This window comes from Camelus ferus, chromosome 11 (assembly GCF_009834535.1).
Source record: "Camelus ferus isolate YT-003-E chromosome 11, BCGSAC_Cfer_1.0, whole genome shotgun sequence".
NCBI lineage: Eukaryota > Metazoa > Chordata > Mammalia > Artiodactyla > Camelidae > Camelus > Camelus ferus.
The window spans coordinates 30,569,670-30,589,542 of NC_045706.1; the positions used below are offsets into that span (position 1 = coordinate 30,569,670).

Sequence of the window (19,873 nt, forward strand, 5' to 3'; positions counted from 1 at the left end):
TTCTTCATTTTATAGATGAGGAAACTGAGCACAGAGAAGTTAAATAACTTGCTCACCCAGCTAATAACTGACAGAGCTAGGACTTAAACACTGTCTGACTTGAAAACCTGTGCTATTTCCACTGTATCACTCTGGCTCCTAGCACTAGTATCTATTTAGTACTTTACAATTTTCATATTATTTTAACACATTATAATTTAATTTAATATCTCCTTTCAGAGTTGTGTTCTTTGTTTTAGGTATAATCTTTACTGCTGCAAATACATATTATTCTCAGAGTAATAAAAGCAAATTTTCCCTGTTCCTAAGGAGTAAGTTATATTTTTCCTTAGTTTCTTTTCCATTCACTTTTTGATCAGACTATAATTTGAAATGAGGATGAACAGAGTAAGTTATAAAGTCAACCAAAAAGTAAAGAGAAGCAATGACATTTCACAAAGTACTTTAAAGTAAAATCTTAGGTAAAAAATGTTTAGGGAGAGCTCTCATACTAACATATACAACATTTTAAATTTAATCAGTCTGGGTATAGTTATGATTATTTTAGAAGCCGAGAATTATTAGCTGAATCATGAGATATACTGAGATATAAAAGAATCAGCAAATATGTTAGATTAAACTTTTATTTTTATTAATATTTTTATTAATCTCATCTAATTTTTTTCTCAGTTGATTTTAATCAATATGTACAATTTTTCTTTTAAATAGGGAAGAAGAATTTGATGAATATTTTCAAGATTTATTTCTGTGAGATAAAGAGAGATGCCTACATTCTTTAATGTGAAAGTATACTTTGAACTTTTCACAAAAGTTTTATCTACAAGTTGCAACTTGAGTGGTTTCTCTTTGGAAATAAAAATCCAGCTACACTCAGGATGTCAGATGGTTTGGAAGTTTCCAGTTCTGTTGGAGACACTTTCCCTGTCCCTTATCTGTTTTCAATTGCTTATCTATGACTGTTCCATCTGCTCCTAGTGGGTGGTGCGAGTACACTATACAGAGATCGACTGTCCCTATATTTTACGGGTTTTTTTTTCCCCTGCTGATTCATGTTTATCTTCCCTTGCCTCAGTTTAAATTATTAGGATTATTGTGGTCTCACAAAATTATAAAGTAGGTTAAGTATGTCTTCAGCTTCTTTCCTTTCCTTTGATACACTAGCAGCCCTCTTTTGAGTACCTATTTAGCTGCCTTTTTTTTCCTTACACTTCTCTTGCTTCCTTCTCGCCTCTGCCACTTAAGGGAGTTTGTTATAATTTGATTCCCCAGTGTATGGGTAACTTATAAAGTAAATTAATACTACAGGAGGCCGAATGAGATCCCAATAGTCTAAAACAGCAGACATGTTCACAAAAGTTCATGCAATAACGTAATGTAACTGAACAATACTGTTTGCATAGTTTCTCAGATTCAAGCATACAGATGTGGATACACTTATATGCAGAAATACATTATAAAATGTAATGTCTTAATTGGGATCCGTAACCCCCTTCAAGAGTCAATTGACATGCGTCAGGAAATCTAAACACTCCTAGAATCTGTGTGTAAACTTCTGTGATTATTTGTGTTTTGAGGGAAAAGGTCTATAGTTTTCATCAAATTTTCAAAAGGATTCATTGATTTTTTTTGAAAGGTCAGACCCATTTTTATAAAGAGCAAAGAGATGGCTACAGGAGAAGATACATGATTTGGTGAGTAAGAGAGGACCTGTAGATTCCAATTGTTTTGTTAAAGATATGCTATTTTAAATGACATTTTTAACTTGATTGACGTAAAATTGCAAAATAGGTAACTATAATCTCATGTTTTAAAATAGTATCAGATTTTCCTTTTATTAAACAGTTATTCATTAATTAAACAAATATTTATCAGGCTTCTATTATGTGTGGGGCACTGTCTAGGAAATAGTTATGTAATCATTTCTGAACTGTCAGAAAACAGTAAATCAGTGTTGGTTTATTAACCAACAAATAAGTAAACAATGCTTGTTGTTTTTTTTGGCTCACTACTTTTAATGGATAAAAAAGAATCTTGATTTCTAAGGAAAAAATGTTGAAATGTCCAACAGCAAAACTGATACTAGTAATAAAATATATGTTGCTAAAACATTTTTATGATAAAAATATATTTACAGTTTAGTGGTCATCAGAAAATTCCTGCAAAATTAAGCAATGGCTAGGAAGAATATTTAAGGATCCTTTTAAAATAGATCCATATATTTGGTATTGCAGGTATGGTTTATGGACTTCAAGTTCATTTATAAATTTAGATCATTTTATCTAATAACATTTAATCCATTCTTACACAGTGGCAGGTAATGGGAGTCATTTTAATGGAGTCTTTAAGGCTTCAAGATGATGACTTTAAAGATTAGCTCTCCAACAGACCTATCTCTGGTTTGGGATATGAAGTCATGCTTTCTTATACTTGCTCTTAAGCAGAGTTCCTACTTTTGCAGACCTTCAGTGCTGGCCCATCTCTACCCCTCAGTTCATTTTCTAATGAATAAGAAGGGGAAGTTGTTTGAGCTGGTATTTTGGGGTCTGAAATTACATAAGGCTAAAGGAACAAAGTTTCTTCATACAGTTTCTAAAATAATCCTAGAAGCGGAGTTTCAGAACTATTTTAAGCAATGGAAATATGATGTACATGTATCACCCAAGTGATGACTTACATAGACAACATTCATTTGGGTGTGTATATTGAGTTTTTTCCTCCCTAAAAATATTTTACTTTCAGGCACTCCTCATTTATGCCTGTTTGTTATGACATTTATTAAAAATATTATTCATTCATGTTTACTGAGTGCCTGCCTTGTGCCAGGCCCTACCCTAAGTGTGAGCATGGAACTGTGAACAAAACATGACAAAAATAGACAAATCTTTCCTCTCATGGCCTTTACATTCTAATGTGAGAGGACCAATCTCATGATTCTAAGTACCTAACTTACTTGTAAAAATATAGCAAATGGTGATTTATTTATCAGCTGCTTAAAATTGAACACTATCTTCCGTATAACAAAACATCTGGGGTGCATAGATTGTCAGTCTATTAAAATTTAGATATATTTTATACGAAAATCTATGGTATTAACATTTGGTCTGTTTTTCTAATTTGGTCTGTCATATAGATAAGTAAAGAAAGAAATTTTAAGTTTCTCTGATGTTCGGATATGTACTGTGTAAGTAGAAGTAGTTGATCATCTTTAGTTTCTCTTGACAAGTCAGTGTTTAGAATGCTTGGTGGATAGTTCTAGTAATCTTTTTTTTAAAGTAATCTCTGTTGAAGTCCTAAACTGCTTTTGATAGTAAAGTTGTCACATACTCAAATCACATGCTTCTTAATATTGCAGAGTATTTATTAGCTGAGTTAACTTGCATTAGGATTATCCAGGTACTGTCTTATAAACTGATAATTCTTTCAATGAGAATAATAGTTCTGAATGTAAGAATATATCCTTAGTTACACATAAAATTGATTTCAGACTTGGGGGGAAGTATTGGCCTAGGATGGTGACAGTGTTAAGCTGCAAAAGTTGGTGTGGTCTTCACTGTTTCATTATCAAGGGTAAAAAGTAGAGGAAAGAGATGATAAGCATTTCAGATGGAAAAACATTTAACATCCTTTTCCATTGTTTCTTATATAGTATTTGCTTACATTATACATCATTCTGTACTGTATTTACTCTTACATTAAGACATGTTGAAGAGAGATTTTTAGTTCAGGAAGGGATATGAGGTGTGAATCATGATTATTAATGTTATGGGTTGAATTGTGTCCCATCTAAAATTTGTATGTTGAAATCCTGACCCCAGTACCTCAGAAAGTGGCTGTATTTGGAGATAGGGCATTGAAAGAGGTAATTAAGCTAGAATGAGGTCATGTGAGTGGGTCCTAATCCAGTAGGACTGGTGTCCTTGTAAGAAGAGATTAGGACACAGACACACAGGAGGGAAGACCCAAGGCTGTGTGAAGACAGACACAGGGAGAAGATGGCCATTGACCGGCCAAGGAGAAAGGCCTCATAGGAAACCAGCCCTGCCAAGACCTTCATCTTGGACTACCGGTCTCCAGAACCGTGAGAAAATGTTGAATTCACTCAGTTTGGGGTGTTTTGTTATAGTAGCCCTAATCAATGACTACAGTTACTGAGAACTTTTAAAAAAAAATTGGTGACTAGTTTCAGGACTATATTGTTTTTAATTTAAAACAAATTGGCACCAAAAATGCACTTACTTTTGTCTTATTTTGCACTTTTGTTGAACTTTATTTTACCCTCAGGGCTTTCAGGCTAGCAATATATTTTCTCATGATAGTCACAAGGGTAACTTTTCTGAAGAGTCTCTTACTCTGTTGCTTGATGGTTTGCTGAATGAAATTTGCTGAAGTTCTTTTAAATGTTTTTTTCTTCAGACTTGGTAATATTTGAAATTGGGACCAGTTGGATTGTATTACAACATTAGACATGTTTTGGATTTTTTGTCATCACCACCACCTCCTGTATCTTCTGCAGCTAGTAAAAAGGAAAAAAGCAGTATTATTGGGAGCCAGTGGATATAGTGTTTTTGGTTTAATACACTCATGACATTAGTGTAACTTTATAGCCTAATTAATAGTTTTAACCTATAACAAGTACTAAAGGTTTGACCATTTAAAAACTTGAATTGGTCCATTTAAAAAATAAAATCTAATAAATGATTAGCCAGTTAACGTCTCAGTTTCTCAAGAGAACCACTGAACTATGGAATCCAGGAATCTGAGTTGTTGCTTTGTGCCAAGCACAAAGCTTGTTGCCTGGAGATAAAATAATGTTCTTAGTTCAGAGAGTCCTCACTGTAGCAAGAAAAAAATTCAGAAGTAATTTTTTATGCAAATAAAATATAGCAGACCCATATCCAATACACTGAATACTAAAGTGCTTGATATCCTGTTTACCATAAAATTGAGATAAAGATTAAATTTAATCACTGAGAAATACCTTGGCTTTTCACTTGCTCAGTAAAAAATGAGCATTTTGTTACCTTTTTGAAGTGCAAATCAGATCTTATTTTCTGTTTAAATCTCTTGAATGACTCCCCAGTGCTCTCTAGGGGCCTTCAAGACAGCACACCTGGCAGAGCCGCCTGCATCACCAGTGTCATTGGTACCTTGCTCTCCTTACTCACTAGACTCCAGCTTCACCAGTTTTTAAGTTCTTCAGTTGCGCCAAGCTTCTGTCCACTTCAAGGCCTTTGTGTATATTCTGTTCTCTCCCTTCCTTTCCAACTCCTCCTTTCTTTGCTTAGGCAAAGCTTACTGTCCTCAGAGTTAAGCGAAGCCCCTTCAGGAAAGCCTTCCCTGATGCCCAGGTTCATGCCTCATGCTTCCTCTGATAGTCATAGAAAACCAATGGTTCATTTGTTGGTTTAATGTCTAGCTCCACCAGATGGTAAGCTTTTTGAGATAAGGGCCCCATCTTTCCCGAGGGCCTGCGTAATAGCACAAGGCCTTGTACAGAATACACACCCCAAAATATGTAAGTGGATGGGTGTCAAGGAGCCAGAAGTCCCATTTTCATTCACCCTGTTTTAGGATATCCTTAACCCTTTAAGCAAAATGCTTTCTCCTGAGTTCTTTAAAATACCTCCTATTTACGAGGCCTTTTCAGAGAGAGACAACTGGTTTGTTAAACAATTTCTTACAAAACCTTTTGAGTGCTGGGCTCTCTCGAAGTCATATTAGCATTCCACTTTCTAGATGAGTCATTTGATGAACTAATATGTGATCCTAAGCATCTTAGCAGAGCTTTCTAAAGATTATGTTAAACCTAGCAGACTGACTTTAGAAGTTTCATCAGGAAAAACAGCGCTGTGTAGAGACATCTGAGGCAAAGGCAAAGTCCTGGAGTACCTGTTAAGTTGCCCCACTCAGCTGGCCAGCTTTACATGGAGGGCTTCCTTAGGTCTGAAAGTGAGACTGGAGATCTGTAAAACCTTCTTATTGTATGGAGAGGAACATTAAGCTCAGAGAGGTTAAGCAAGTTGCCAAAGTCTCACAGCTAATGCATTGTGTCGCGACTAAAATTGTTTTCTCACCTAACCCTGATCCCACTGATTCTATGGTTTTCATACTATTTCTAAAAACTCAGTATCCTGCAGTGGTACCTCAGGAGTCACCTTCTAGAGCGAATGAGGAAACCTAACCCCTACTTCAACTGGGCCAATCATTTGCATCTGGAATTATAAGTAAGATCTTGTTTAGGGGGAGGGGGGACCTGAAAAGCACTAATCAACCTGTAATTACCAGTGTGTGTACAGTAAAGCATATTTCCCGTTTGCATTGATTTTTTATGCTTTTGTCATGGGAGATTAAGCTCTGCTTGACTTTGGATACATTACAAGAAGCCAGAACAGAGTCCATCTAACCTTTTTCAGTCATATTTCCTTCTTCCTGCTTTTTCGTCTCTTCTTCAAGTACCTTCATCTTTTCGTCATACTCATCAGCTAAGGTTTTCCATTCCACTCTGTTATTCTGAAGACCATTCAGCATAGGTGTGATTTCTTTGTGAAACCGTGAGAACTCCTAGAGAGAATTTTAAGTCAGAAACTACTTAAATCATATCATTGATTTTCAGTACTTTTCATATGCAGAGAAGGAAGTGTTACGGCACTCAGAGCTGCTAGGATGAGATTAACTCCGCCTTGGAAATGGGATAGGTGCTGCCATCTTTCCTGCCCACCTAAGTAAGTCTATTTGATTTGCTCATGTCCAAGTTCTCTCACCTTTCATTCCACCCCTGAATGAGATTAGGGTAATACCTCACACTTCTTTGCAGAAGCAAGGACACCACTAATGGTTTTCCTCGTGGGTGACTTTGATTTTGGTTACAGTTTGAAAGAAAAATTCCCATCCAGAAGATTATATGTTTCACTTAAATTATCAGTTTGTGTACTTACCTTATATACAAAAGTACAGACAAAATCAATGAATCCAACTTGAAGTTTAGGTAGTTCATCTTTTTTGTTTCTGTCCATCATAGGCTAGAAAGAGAAATAAATTCTTTAAAGATAGTTTTCTAAGATTGAATGAACAAAATAGACTGATTTGTATTGGTAATTCTTAATAAGTAGCATATTTTTATGTCAGGGTCTTTACGATAGGTTGTTGCTGCAGCACTGTTCTCTCCAGATCTCCTTGTTCCCAAAATTCATTTGCAACCAGAAGTGCTACCTGCAGATAAGAAAGACGGGGTTCATGAGGGTGAGTTTTTAGTAGGGAATTTGCATTTTATTAGTATGAGTGACATTTAAGGATGGAGTTTATAATTAATGCCTGAGGTGTTGTCATACCATATGCTCTTTGGTTTTAAAAAGATGTCACTTACAGATTATGTTGAAATGGGAAGGGGGATTTCTCTTCCTACTTCAGTGTGGTAGACTCATTCTGGGAGTGCCTGTCTCCTGTTTGCTGTCGCCACTACCTCTCAACAGTGAAAAGGAGAGATGGGAGCATGTCTCAGTCCACTGCCTTATGCTTCAGCTCAGACTTCCCAAGTCCTCCTCTTGCCCTGCTTACCTCTTAGCGTCTAGCGTGTATCTGCCTGAGCATTTGTGCACACACATGCATGCACACACATACAGATTAGAACGCAAACTTACCTGATCCTGATTATGGTGTGAGGGTATTTGAGTTAATTTATATAGTTTTTTTAAAAAGTATCTGTCAAGGTTATTGAACTAACCTGGCTAGCTGCCTGATGCCAGGCTTGCCAAGAGGAGTAAAATGTGACCTTTTTCTTGGAGATGCTCACAGTCTGGTGAAGACAGTCATGTAAACAATGTAGTAAGTGCTACGACAGTAATAGCATGAACTGCTGTGGATCAGAGGGAAGGGAGTGAAGACAAATGTCATAAAGGAGGCTGCACTTATGCTGTAGCATCAAGGATGAATAGTAGTTTGCCAGGAAAGAGGAGGGGAAGACTGCAGAGATAAAATGGAAAATCCAGAGCTTATGAGCTTAGAGTGTGAGGCAGTGACATGGGAGTGGAGAGAAGCTGGGAAGTGTGAGTTAAGGCAGATAGTGACAGGCCATGTGAGCTTTGCCGAGAAGTTTGACTTGATTCTCTGGACCAGTGGTTCTATTCCTTGAGCCCTAGGCTCCCTCCAGGGTGCACTAGTGGCACAAAAAGGTGGTGCCAAGAGAGATTTAAACGAAAGCAACTGCTTTTTTCTTTTATACAGAAGTGATTTTGTGCAACTTTTTGTGGGGGGAAAATAGACTGCTTCTTTCTTTAAAAAAAGTTGAAAACCTCCGTCAGTGGGGAGTTTAGAAGGCTTTTACGCAATGCAGTGGCCAAACAAAGCTATTATAAGCAGTCCCAGCAGCAGCTCAGAGGAAGGTTGGGGGGTGAGTGATGAGAGGACCACTTAGGACGTGCCGCCTGGTTCTGATGAGAGAGGGAAAGTCCGAACTAAGACGGCAGCAAGAGCGACAGACGTGAGTAGTTGTGAAGTGGGGGAGATGGCCTCAAGCGTGAGGACCCTGGGTGACTGTGTAGATGAAGAACAGAGGAGGAAGAGAGGCATGTCAGCAGGGAGGGGCACAAGTATTTTTGGTTTGGACTTGATGGTTCCAATTTACGATACAATCCACATTTATAGTTGAGCCCAGTGAGGTCTGGCCTCTCTTCTGCTTAGAATTTTCCCTACGAATTAACAGGAAAAAAGAGAAGCTTCTTTCATCCATTAGTAGTAAATCATGTGGTAAACTAATGGCTCCCTGCTCTCACTCCCCAGGGTTGGGGAAGAACTTCCTTGGAAGACACCCTTAAACATAAACTCAGTGCCTTCTAATAACTGAGAGCACACAGAAGAAAAGATTGTAGAAGCAAAACCACCCTTGATAGAGGAAGGCACAAATGATTCATCCTCATCGTGTGCTCATTTATCCCCTCTATTAAAAATGCAGACACTCTGAATAATTTTATATAAACTTTTCACAGCCTTCCAATGATACAGGAGTTCTTTTCAGAAAGCTTTTTCTTTCCAAGGCTCCCTCTATTTGCCTTGTTCTGGGACCTGCACCGAATGACCTATTGTTTTACTGACATTTGTGAGCTCTTGAAAGCTGTTTGCTTTTCTTCATTAACAGAAACCCAACAGGGAACATTGTACTTTTGTATTAACTTCTTGAGTTCCTTTTTTCTTCTTTGTAAATTATAAACCGATTGTTTCAGAGGACAAGTCCAGGGTAATGGAAGATTAATTCCTTTTAAAATGTAGTCGTATACAGTCATGTAATTGATGGCTATAATAAAATTCTGAGGTTGCCAGATACCTTCATGTTTATTTTCACATGGGACCTACCTACACAGTGCCTGAGGTGTGATAGAAAAGGAGAAATACTCGCCTGACTTTGTACCTCCCAGGGCTTGGTTATAGCTGACAGGTCACACGCAGTCATCATCATTGCCCTTTGAAAGAAAACAAAAATTGTTACAATAGAAAAAAAACACCAAACAAGTTATTTTTGCCAAAGGAGGAATAAAATTCTGACGACTCACATAATAATCTCCTTTTTGGTTGGATCAATGGTTACGTATTTGATGGCTTCTTCTTCAGTTTCCATTTTTTCACAGGCATCAACAATTTTTTGAAACATGGTTCTCTTCCTAAAAAAGATACAGCTGTGCAACAATTTTAGCATTTAAGACCAGAGACAAAAAGTGTCTTTAATCCATGCTTTTCAGAATTCAATTTCGACTTGGCACTAGATGTCCACCTGGTGGATCTAAGGAGCCAGGGGAGGAGAACAGGGAATGCCTGTGTAACATTGGTGTAGAAAGGGTTTCAGACAGAAAAAGCACAAGCCATAAAGGGAAAAAAATAAGTTTGAATACAACTAAAAGTTACACGTGACAGAAAAGATCATAGCATAAAGGCCACAGGCTGTGATACACTGTAATGTATAAAACCAACCAAAAGTTACAACCCAACATATATGAAAAGATAGGAAATACAAATGTGAACAATAAGATTTCATCTCACTTCAGATTCACAAAGTAGATTTAAACATGCCCAGATCGAGAATAGTCCAGATATGGGTTAACAGGAACTCTTGTACGCTGCTGGTGGGAGTTTAAATTGGCATACCTACTCAGGAGTGCAGTTTTCTATGTGATATAATTGAAGATATGCAAGCCTGCAGCAGTCCCATTTCTAGATACGTACTTTACAGAAACTCATAAATAGACAAGGGTATACAATGAGGTAGTATAGACAGTCATGAAAAATTGGAAAGTCTGAATGTCCATGAAGCAAAGATCATGGTATATTCACAGAGCTGAATATACATTTTAAATGAATGAACTGGATCTCCATTTACCACCAAGCTAAATCTTTAAAACAATGTGTGAAAACACTGCAGAAAGGTGTGCACAGTATGATACCATTTATGGGAAGTTTTAAAACACACTTAACAATACCACGTAAAAGCATGGACGGAAAGGATGAGTACACAGCAACATGAAGATAGTGGTATCTGTGAAGGAGCGGGGGGGCTTTCATGATGGCGTGGGGGTGGGATGCCTCAATTGCACCACTTTTTTTCTACTTAGGGGAAAAAAGATCTAAGGCAAAATCTTAGCATTTGTTGAATCTAGGTTATAGCTATTTGGATATCAATTTATATTTCTAAATACCTGTCTTCATGTTTGAACTGTTTAATAATTTTTAATTAAGAAGGATCAGAGGCCGTTTGATACTGCCCACCCAAGTTGTTAAACATGTAGATCCTATAACTAATTCACCTTGTTCTTACGCATTTTAAGCAACTTTATAGTTCACTGACAAGAAAATGCGCAGAAGCTTGGAGTATCTGGTCTCCTTGGTAATTATTACTATAAACAGGCTGGCACTCTGGTATATAAACTTTGTGAGTTTGTCAATGTGCATCAGTATCACCAAGATGTTTCAGCTCTGAGACTGTGGCAGGATCAAATGTTTGAGTCTGCAGCTGTAAATACCAGACTCTGGACTACGATGAATTCACCAGGACAAGGCGGCACCTCGTAAGGTTTTGTGGCATCGCTCCTCTGGCAATGCACCAACCTTGCTGCATATCCTTCAATTCAGATTTCTTCACATAACTAATACTAGGGGCTTAGCTTCTAAAATATGTGTAGATGTGTCTAGTAAATTCACTGTGAGGCATCTTGAGGGTATTTTATTAATAATCCAAAAGGAAAATGAAGGATTGTGTGTGTGAATAAATGCCGTTTAACTTTAAAGCAGTGGATCGTTTACAGAAGGTAGAACCACATAGAGTATAAGAGTTCTGTACTTACTTGAAATATAAAGCCAGGTCAGTTGCTATTATTGCAACTTCAAACAAATGAATAACTGTTTCAAACTGGCGTTTATTTAGGTTCTGGAAGATGTTTAAACTCTGTAAAATGAAAATTCACAATAAAGTATAATCATTAATTTGCCTTTGATTCAATAAACCAACCAACCAAAACAAACTATGCTTAATAAAATATAGATTATCCCATTATAGAAAGAAGAGAAACTGGGTTTTTTACCTTTTTTTGCTTTCAGTTTTCTCTCTTGGATTAGGTTACCTCTCTCTACTGTACTCTGAGTAAGGTAATTTAAACTATAAAAACAGATACTAATAGCAGATATTCATGTAATCAATGTATAAGTTTTTGGAGCAAATAAAAGTGTTTTCTTCCAGGACTATTTAAGCAAAACAATAGATTTAAAATTTGCCATATTAATTGAGCTTTATAAAGACTATTTGTCTAATTGTTAGACATGTTGAATTATCTACTACATAATTTCAGAATGAATATAGCAACTGTTGGAAAACTTTCAGAAGCTCAAATTACAATAGTACTCACACAGTCACAGGAAAAAATAATGAAATTCTTCCAAGTTCTTAAAATGATTTCTTGCAATTATATTTTACAAAGACTTGACTATACCTTTCTTCAGAGTTTCCCACTAATCTCTTCATACACAGATCAGCTTCATTTTTTAGTGTTCTAGAAAATGAGAGTAAATCTGGGAGTGGGTTTTAAAAGGTGTGATATTCCAAATAGACCATTTTAGGCATACAGGCTAAAGGACAGATGTATAGTGGTTTTGCCAAATGAAGTTAACAGTTATGCAATACAGAAAATTCCACAGGAAAGAAGGAAATAGTCTACTAACCCACGTAGAGACAGAGGCAACATAATGTAGAAAATACTGGACCAAGCATCAAATAATAGCAGACACTTACATAATCTCACAGAAAGCATACTACTTCCCAAGCATTGTTCTGAGCACTTTATGAATACCCTTAATCTCACAACAAACTGCAGCACAGAGGTTAAGTAAATTCCTCAAGGTTAAATAGCTAGTAAGTACACAGCAAAGCTGGTATTTAAATCAGCGCAGCGGGGCACTCCAGTGACCTCAGCAAGGAGCCCAGGTTCAGCTCCCTGCTTCTCCACTTGGTAGCTGCGTAATCTGGACACCTCACTTAACATCTGTGTGTATTTGTTTTTGCAAATGGAGATAACAACAGCTGCCCTGCTAACTGCCTAGCACTCAGTCTGTGATTAATAAATATTTATGGAATGTTGATGCAAATGAGACGAGGACTAGGAAATGCATTTCAAAACTAAGTTGCTACAAAATTTAATTATTGTTCTGTCATTACTGCTGTTATATAAAGTTTTGAAGTTATCCCCAGGTTAAAGTAGAATTGCAAACCTGAGACCAAATATGGCTGCCATTCCAGGAGACAAATACTGGAAAGCAAGAAATGGATGAGTAGCTATTACTGTATCCTTAATACAAGCCTTCACTTAAGTCATCCTTTTATAACAGCTTCCATGACAAGAAAATGGCATTTTACACAGCAGATAGAATAGAGAAGGAAGCTGTGATTTTTCTTGTTAAAATAATGAATTTATAATAGCAACTATAGTTAGTCTTTTTAAACTGATAGAAGAAATGAACACTCCAAACTACAATAAACAAAAAGAAAGCTTGTCTAACTCAAAATCAGTGTCTTACTTGAGATGGCTCACAACAGCCTCTTGGGCATAATCTCTGCACCAAATCTTCTGGATGCAGGTTATTTTTAACCCAGTCTGGATTGGCCAGGAAGATGGAAGAGTAAGTGAGCCACTGGTCATTTTAATCCCACCTAACCAGCCCCTGATTTTGGTGCATGGTGGCCTTTCTTTGGACTGGTGGTGACCCAGTGGCATGTTTATATCAGTGAGTCACTCCTTTATTTGTTCACTGACATATTTATTATGTTCCCAAAGTAATGTGTATTAAGTGATTCCCACACATTCTTGGTAGATCCAGTAATAACTTAAAAGTCATCTTTGTACTAAGGAGAAAAAGTTGGGGTCATGTATAGAAATGCCTTTAACTTTCAGACAAATATTAATAGCACATAAAGTCATTTTAATCCTTATTATATACTGAAAAATTTGCTAAGAGAGTGGGTTTCAGGTGTTCTCACCACACACACAGGTAAATATGTGAGAAGATGGATGTTAATCGACTAGTAATCATTTCACTATATATGTATATCAAACATGTACGCCTTAAGTATATGTAATTTTAAAACCCCAAAACATTAGGAAAGAAGCCAAATAAAAACAGAATGGGGGGTACCATACAAAATGGGCTGCTGAATTTAAATGAGTAATCCCTTAGGATAGACCTAGACTACAGAATCTACACACGCAATCTCCAACCACCAACCAAGTAAATCAATATTCATTTTTAATGTGCCAATTACTCTAATAGATGTTGCCTTTATTTGTAAAGCTGGATACCTGTTGCTATTTGCTAAATGTGTGTGTGAGAAAAAGCTATATATAAAGAGATATAAAAATAAATGATTAATGCTGTTGTACTCCATTTAAGTCATACCTTTTTTAATCCAAAATAATAAAGCAAATGCATTAAAGCAGACCGTCAAAAAGGTCTTTCACTTTACAAAGTGAATCAACACTGGATTTTAAAAAAGGATGATTAATGACATACTTTTAAAATTGATATAATTAAAAGCAAATTTTTTTCTGTATAGTATAGGGAACTATATTCAATATCTTGTAACATACTGAAAATATATGAAAATGAATATATGTACACGTATGACTGAAACATGCTGTACACCAGAAATTGATACAACATTGTAAACTGACTGTATACTGCAATAAAAATTAAAATAAATCGGTATAGTTAAGAAAGGAGTGTACATTCAACTTTTCAGTACTGCTTCCTTTGTTGATAGCACGATTTCCTGAATTTCACTCTTACCATATTTTCTCATTTTTACTTTCATCTAAAAACACTGTATAAGTCTCCTAACTGAAAAACCCTTCAAGTCTATATTCTTTTTATTTCTCTTTCCCCTCTTTCACAGCCCTTCTTAAAAGAGCTTCTAAGTGGTTTCTTTTTTCAGTTACAAATATAGATTCATATAAAAGATCCTGCTTCTGTTTTGTATATTAGTTGCTAGAAAGCTCTTGACCAAATTTGTGGCCCATGTCTAATAAATGCTTGTACCTCTCACTGTACACATGTGGGCCTTCACCATGCTTCATCTTATTTTTATTTTCTTATTAGCCCTCATGTCCTTTAATGTATTCTTTTCGGAAGCTCCATTCAAAACTTTTTGGAACAAATTGAGGATTAAACATAGATAAACGCATGCAATGTTTTTTAAGTAAGCAAAGGCAGTGATCTCTTAATTAGAGCAAGAGGTCCAAGGCGGGAACAACACACCGGAGAAGTAAGGCTGTACCTCGAAAACCCAGTTTGACAATACAGAGCGTCAGCAGAGGAGGAGCTGGTGGGAAGGCTATGCTGACGTACATCTGATTCCTATTCCTTAGTGTCTGTACCAAAGAGAATAACAACCTGTGTAACAAGAAGGGAGGGCAAGCAGGCAGGCAGCAACGGCCAGATCATTGTAAGTGAAGTAAGCCAGAAAGAGAAATACCATATGAGATTGCTCATATGTGGAATCTTAAAAAAAAGAAAGAAAGAAAGAAAGAAAGAAAAAGACGAACATAAATACAAAACAGAAACAGACTCATAGACATAGAATACAAACTTTTGATTGCCAGGGGGAGGGGAATGGGAAGGGACAAACTGGGAGTTAGAAATTTGTAGCTACTGACAGGTATATATAGAATAGATAAACAAGATTATACTGTATAGCACAGGGAAATACAAGATCTTGTGGTAGATCATGGTGAAAAAGAATGCAACAATGAATATATGTTTGTTAATGTGTAACTGAAAAATTGTGCTCTACACTGCAAATTGACACAACATTGCAAAATGACTATAACTCAATAAAATAAAATTTAAAAAAAAAGAAGGGAAGGCAAGCAGGCAGGCAACAACAGCCAGATCCCAACAGAGCCAGTGGCTTCACAGGCTTTGCTTAATATGAGCCTCCCCAACTTCTGGAAAGCCCAAATCAAAGAGGTTTTCCCCAGACGACAGAAACAGAACTGGAGAGAGTGTTTGAGACAATAAACAGGAAGCTGAGGCTGTCCTCAGCGCATTCCTGCTCTCCCCTCATAGGATTCTTCAGCAGATAGCTGGTTCCTTCAAGGGGTGAGTGATTTTAAAAAGAAAACAGGCGTGAAACTGCTGCATAAAGATCACAAGAACACAAAATCATCTAGGCTCAATGCAATTCCAACCAAAATACCAACAAGATTGTGCATGTGTGTATGTAAACTGACAAAATTCAGATGAAAATACAGTGTTAAAAGCCAAGGCAATCTTGAGGGAGAACAAAAGTGGAGAATTTATACTTAAACAAATTAAAATTTATTATAAAGCTATAGTAATTAAGATGGCAAGGTATTGACAAGAAACAAACTCACCAGTGGAACTGAAGAGAGTGCAATCGCAGTCACACCTATTATAATCAGATTTATGACAAAGGTCTCACTGAAGTGTAGTGGGTAAAGGGTAGCCTTTTCAATAAATGGTGCTGGGTCAACTAGAAGTCTACAGGAACAGAAAAATTGATCTCTGCATCACAACATATATGAAGATAAGTTGTAAAAAGACTGTGGATCTAAATGAGAAAGGTAGAACAATAACACTTTTAGAGAAAAATATCTCCATTACCTTGAAAAAAAGTTTTTTAAAATGAGAAAAGAGAGCTAATCTTTCAAAAATTGATCAAATGATTACATTAAAAAATAACTTCTGTTTACCCAGATCCAACATTGAGAGTAAAAAGGCAACTCAGAAGAGGAGAAAATATTTGCAATATGTATTTCTGACAAAAGATATATAAACCAGAATAGATAAGGAATTCCTACAAATCAAGTTGAGAACAAAGTCAAGCAACTGCAACACAGAATTTCAAAAGGCCAATAAATGTAAGAAACTGTAGCTCCTATTGTTAATCAATGAAATTTAATTAGACACAAATTAAATTCAGTGCAATATCACTGCATCCCCATCAGAATGACTGAAAAAATGAGAAAGATGGAAAGTACCAAGTGCTGGGGAGGATGGAGAGCCACTGGGGAGGATGGAGAGCCAGTGGAACTGTTGCTAAGAATATGTATTTGTACAACCGTTTTGGAAAACTGTCAGCATCCACTGAAGTTGAACATATACTCACCCTATGGCCAAGCAACTCTATTCCCAGGTATGTACCGAACAGAAAACCATGTGAGTGTTCATGAAAAGACATGTACTAGATAGACAGTCATAGCACACCGTACATAACAACCCTGAATGAGAAGTCATGTAAATTTCTTTCAATAGTTTACTGAATACATAAACGTAATGTATTCACTCCCACACATACACCCCAAACTAAGAAAATAACAACAGAAGAAAGGAACATAAAAGGCAAATGAAAATATATCATTTGGGTCATTTTAGATTTGGGTCAACAGAAGTTCTTAATTTTAATGCAGTCCATTTGATCAATTTTTTAAAATACCCAATGGAACATGTGAAAAATTCACACCAGTAGTTTCAAATCCATAGTTTCCATAGTTTCAAAAACACAAGAACTCAAAGAGGAGATTGTAAGGCAACAACAGTAAAATTAAAAATAATCTGGCAGACTTCACACTGGTCAGAATAGCCATTATCAAAAAGTCTACAAATAATAAATGCTAGGGAGGGTGTGAAGAAAAGGGAACCTCCCTACATTGTTGGTCAGAATGTAAATTGGAGCAGCCACTATAAAAAACAATATGGAGTTTCCTTTAAAAACTAAAAATAGAGTTACCATATGATTCAGCAATCCCACTCCTGGGCATATATTTGGAAAAGATGAAAATTCTAATTTGAAAAGATACATGCACTCTAGTGTTCACAGCAGCACTATTTACAACAGCCAAGACACGGAAGGAACCTAAGTGTCCATTAACAGATGACAATATACAATGGAATATTATTCGGCCATAAAAAAAGAATGACATATGCCATTTGCAGCATGGATGGACCTAGAGATTATCACACTAAGTGAAATCAATCAGACAGAGAAAGACAAATATCATTTATATGTGGAATCTAAAAATAAAAATGATACAAATTCTATTTACAAACCAAAATCAGACTCACAGACATAGAAAACAAACTACGGTCACCAAAAGGGAAGTGGGGAGAGAGAAATTGAGAGTAAGAGATTAACATATGTATACTACCATATACAAAATAGAAAAACAAAAAGGATTTACTGTATAGCACAATAAACTATATTCAGTATCTTACAATAAACTATAATAGAGTAGAATAAAAAAAGAATATATATATATATGTACAACCAAATCACTTTGCTATATACCTGAAACTAACACAATACTGTAAATCAAGTATACTTCAATAAAAAAAAGTTGCACCAAAAAGTATTTTGGATCTACATGAAGAGATTGCATACTCTGTGGTTATTTGGTGTCTTGTTATATGTGTGTCAGTTACCTCAAATTTGTTAATTAGATTATATCTTTTGTGTTTTCTGGTAGTTCATCTAACTTAAATTCTACTTTATCAGATTTTAATATAGGTATAGAGCCACATCAGCTTCGTCTTCATCAATGTTTCTCAGAGAGATTTCTTGACAACCTTTCAGCTTTTAACCATTTTGTGGCCTTAAGAGTTAAGATGGATCTATTGTAGTTGATATAGAAGATCCTGTCTATGCTCCATCCACCTTCCCCTGGACCACTTTGCCATTTCTGTGCATGGCAGCCTACCTTCCAATAGCCAACACTTCCATCTTTTTCAGTTTTTTTAAATTGAAGTATAGTTGATTTACATTGTTGTGTTAGTATGTGGTGTACAGCATAGTGATTCAGTCATACATGTATATATTCTTTTTCATCATAGATTATTACAAGGTATTGAATATAGATCCCCATGCTATACTGTAGGACCTTGTTGTTTATCTATTTTATATATAGGAGTTTGTATCTGCTAATCCCAAACTCCTAATGTATCTCTCCCCCATCCTCTTTCCCCTTGGATAACCACAAGTTGTTTGCTATGTCTGTGAGTCTCTTTCTGTTTTGTAAATAAGTTCACTTGTGTCTTATTTTAGATTTCACATATAAGTGATATATTTATCTTTTTTTGACTTACTTTGCTTAGTATGATAATCTCTAGGTCCATCCATGTTGCTGCAAATGGCATTATTTCATTCTTTTTTATGGCTGAATAGTGTTCCTGTGTATGTGTATACACACACACACACACACACACACACACACAATATCTTTCTCCAATCATCTGTCAATGGACACTTAGGTTGCTTCCATGTCTTGGCTACTGTAAATAGTGCTGCTATAAACATTGGGGTGCATGTATCTTTCAAATAAGAGTTTTCTCCAGATACACAGTTGCATCTTTTTGGAGGGTTGTAGCACCCACTTTGCCCATAGACACAGGTGTCAGGAAGTACCAGAGAGTTAACATTCCCCAGAGGCACCCTTCAGTCAATGACTGACAGGTGTGGAAGTAGTGATACCTCAGCTCCCTTGACCTTTGCCATTCTGACTATATTCTAGGATTTCCTCACTGTATTAAGCACCAATTGTGCTCTCTGGTAGCCGGCTCAACAGCATCCACTTCAAAGGCTGCCTTGCCTTCCCTGCATCACATCTTCCTCTCCTACCCATGTTCCTTGCACCTTCCAATAAACTACTTGTAATTGAAAAAAAAAAAAAAAAACTAGCAGCACCAGTAGTAGAATGAAACAGATGGAACTGAATATAAAAGCAGTATAATTGATAAAATCCACATTAAACCTACTCAAATAGAATAAGCAACTGACATACAACAAGGGCAAAGTCCACAGTCTTGAGGAAAATTAAAACAAAATGAAAAAATATATATAAATATATAAAGAACATAACAGCAATAAATGGCAAGAAGACTCAATATATCATCATTGGTATTCCCAATATATTAGAAAAATACTCAAAGATATAATGAAAAAAGAAACTTTCCCAAAATTAAAAAAAAAAGTTGTATGGATCATAAGTGTAACTGATAGCAAGGAAAAAAATAGATGCAGAATGGTCACCACCTAGACATTCAGACAAAGGTACTAAAATATGCAGAATTAAAGATCATAAGTGTCTAGGCAGAAAAATCAAGTCACATGCAGGGGAGAAAGTCAGATTGGCCGTTTATATCTCTCAGGACAATGTTTAATGCCAGAAGACACAGGAGAAAAAGGAAGTGTGACCCAGAACGTTATATCCTGCCAAACTGACCTTCAAAAATAAATGTAACAAACACATCTTCTTGGGCATGTACTTAGCTTAGACTCTCTGGGGAAAATTACCAGATGACACAAATCTAGCTAATCAAGGTACGAGTCAAA

General features: G+C 36.2%; 2 protein-coding genes across 12 annotated transcripts in view; one reads left to right on the forward strand and one right to left on the reverse strand.

Moving 5' to 3' along the window:
- The window catches only part of LOC102523668 (protein FRA10AC1), a 71,037-nt gene extending 67,708 nt beyond the window's left edge, over positions 1 to 3,329 (forward strand). For all 9 annotated transcript variants that reach the window (XM_032491303.1, XM_032491302.1, XM_032491304.1 and 6 more), the window contains one exon: positions 709 to 3,329. In XM_032491303.1, coding sequence (XP_032347194.1) covers positions 709 to 751 — 43 coding nt within the window. In that variant the 3' untranslated portion in view covers positions 752 to 3,329. The remainder of the gene's footprint in view (positions 1 to 708) is intronic.
- A 907-nt stretch (positions 3,330 to 4,236) lies between these two features.
- The window catches only part of PDE6C (phosphodiesterase 6C), a 60,077-nt gene continuing 44,440 nt past the window's right edge, over positions 4,237 to 19,873 (reverse strand). For 2 of the 3 annotated variants that reach the window (XM_032491295.1, XM_032491296.1), the window contains 7 exons: positions 11,325 to 11,425; positions 9,543 to 9,650; positions 9,389 to 9,452; positions 7,135 to 7,209; positions 6,936 to 7,019; positions 6,405 to 6,561; positions 4,237 to 4,513 (listed from right to left, as the gene is read on the reverse strand). In XM_032491295.1, coding sequence (XP_032347186.1) covers positions 4,452 to 4,513; positions 6,405 to 6,561; positions 6,936 to 7,019; positions 7,135 to 7,209; positions 9,389 to 9,452; positions 9,543 to 9,650; positions 11,325 to 11,425 — 651 coding nt within the window. In that variant the 3' untranslated portion in view covers positions 4,237 to 4,451. Of the gene's footprint in view, positions 4,514 to 6,404; positions 6,562 to 6,935; positions 7,020 to 7,134; positions 7,210 to 9,388; positions 9,453 to 9,542; positions 9,666 to 11,324; positions 11,426 to 19,873 lie in introns of all 3 variants that reach the window. The other variant, XM_032491294.1, reaches the window with a different exon arrangement.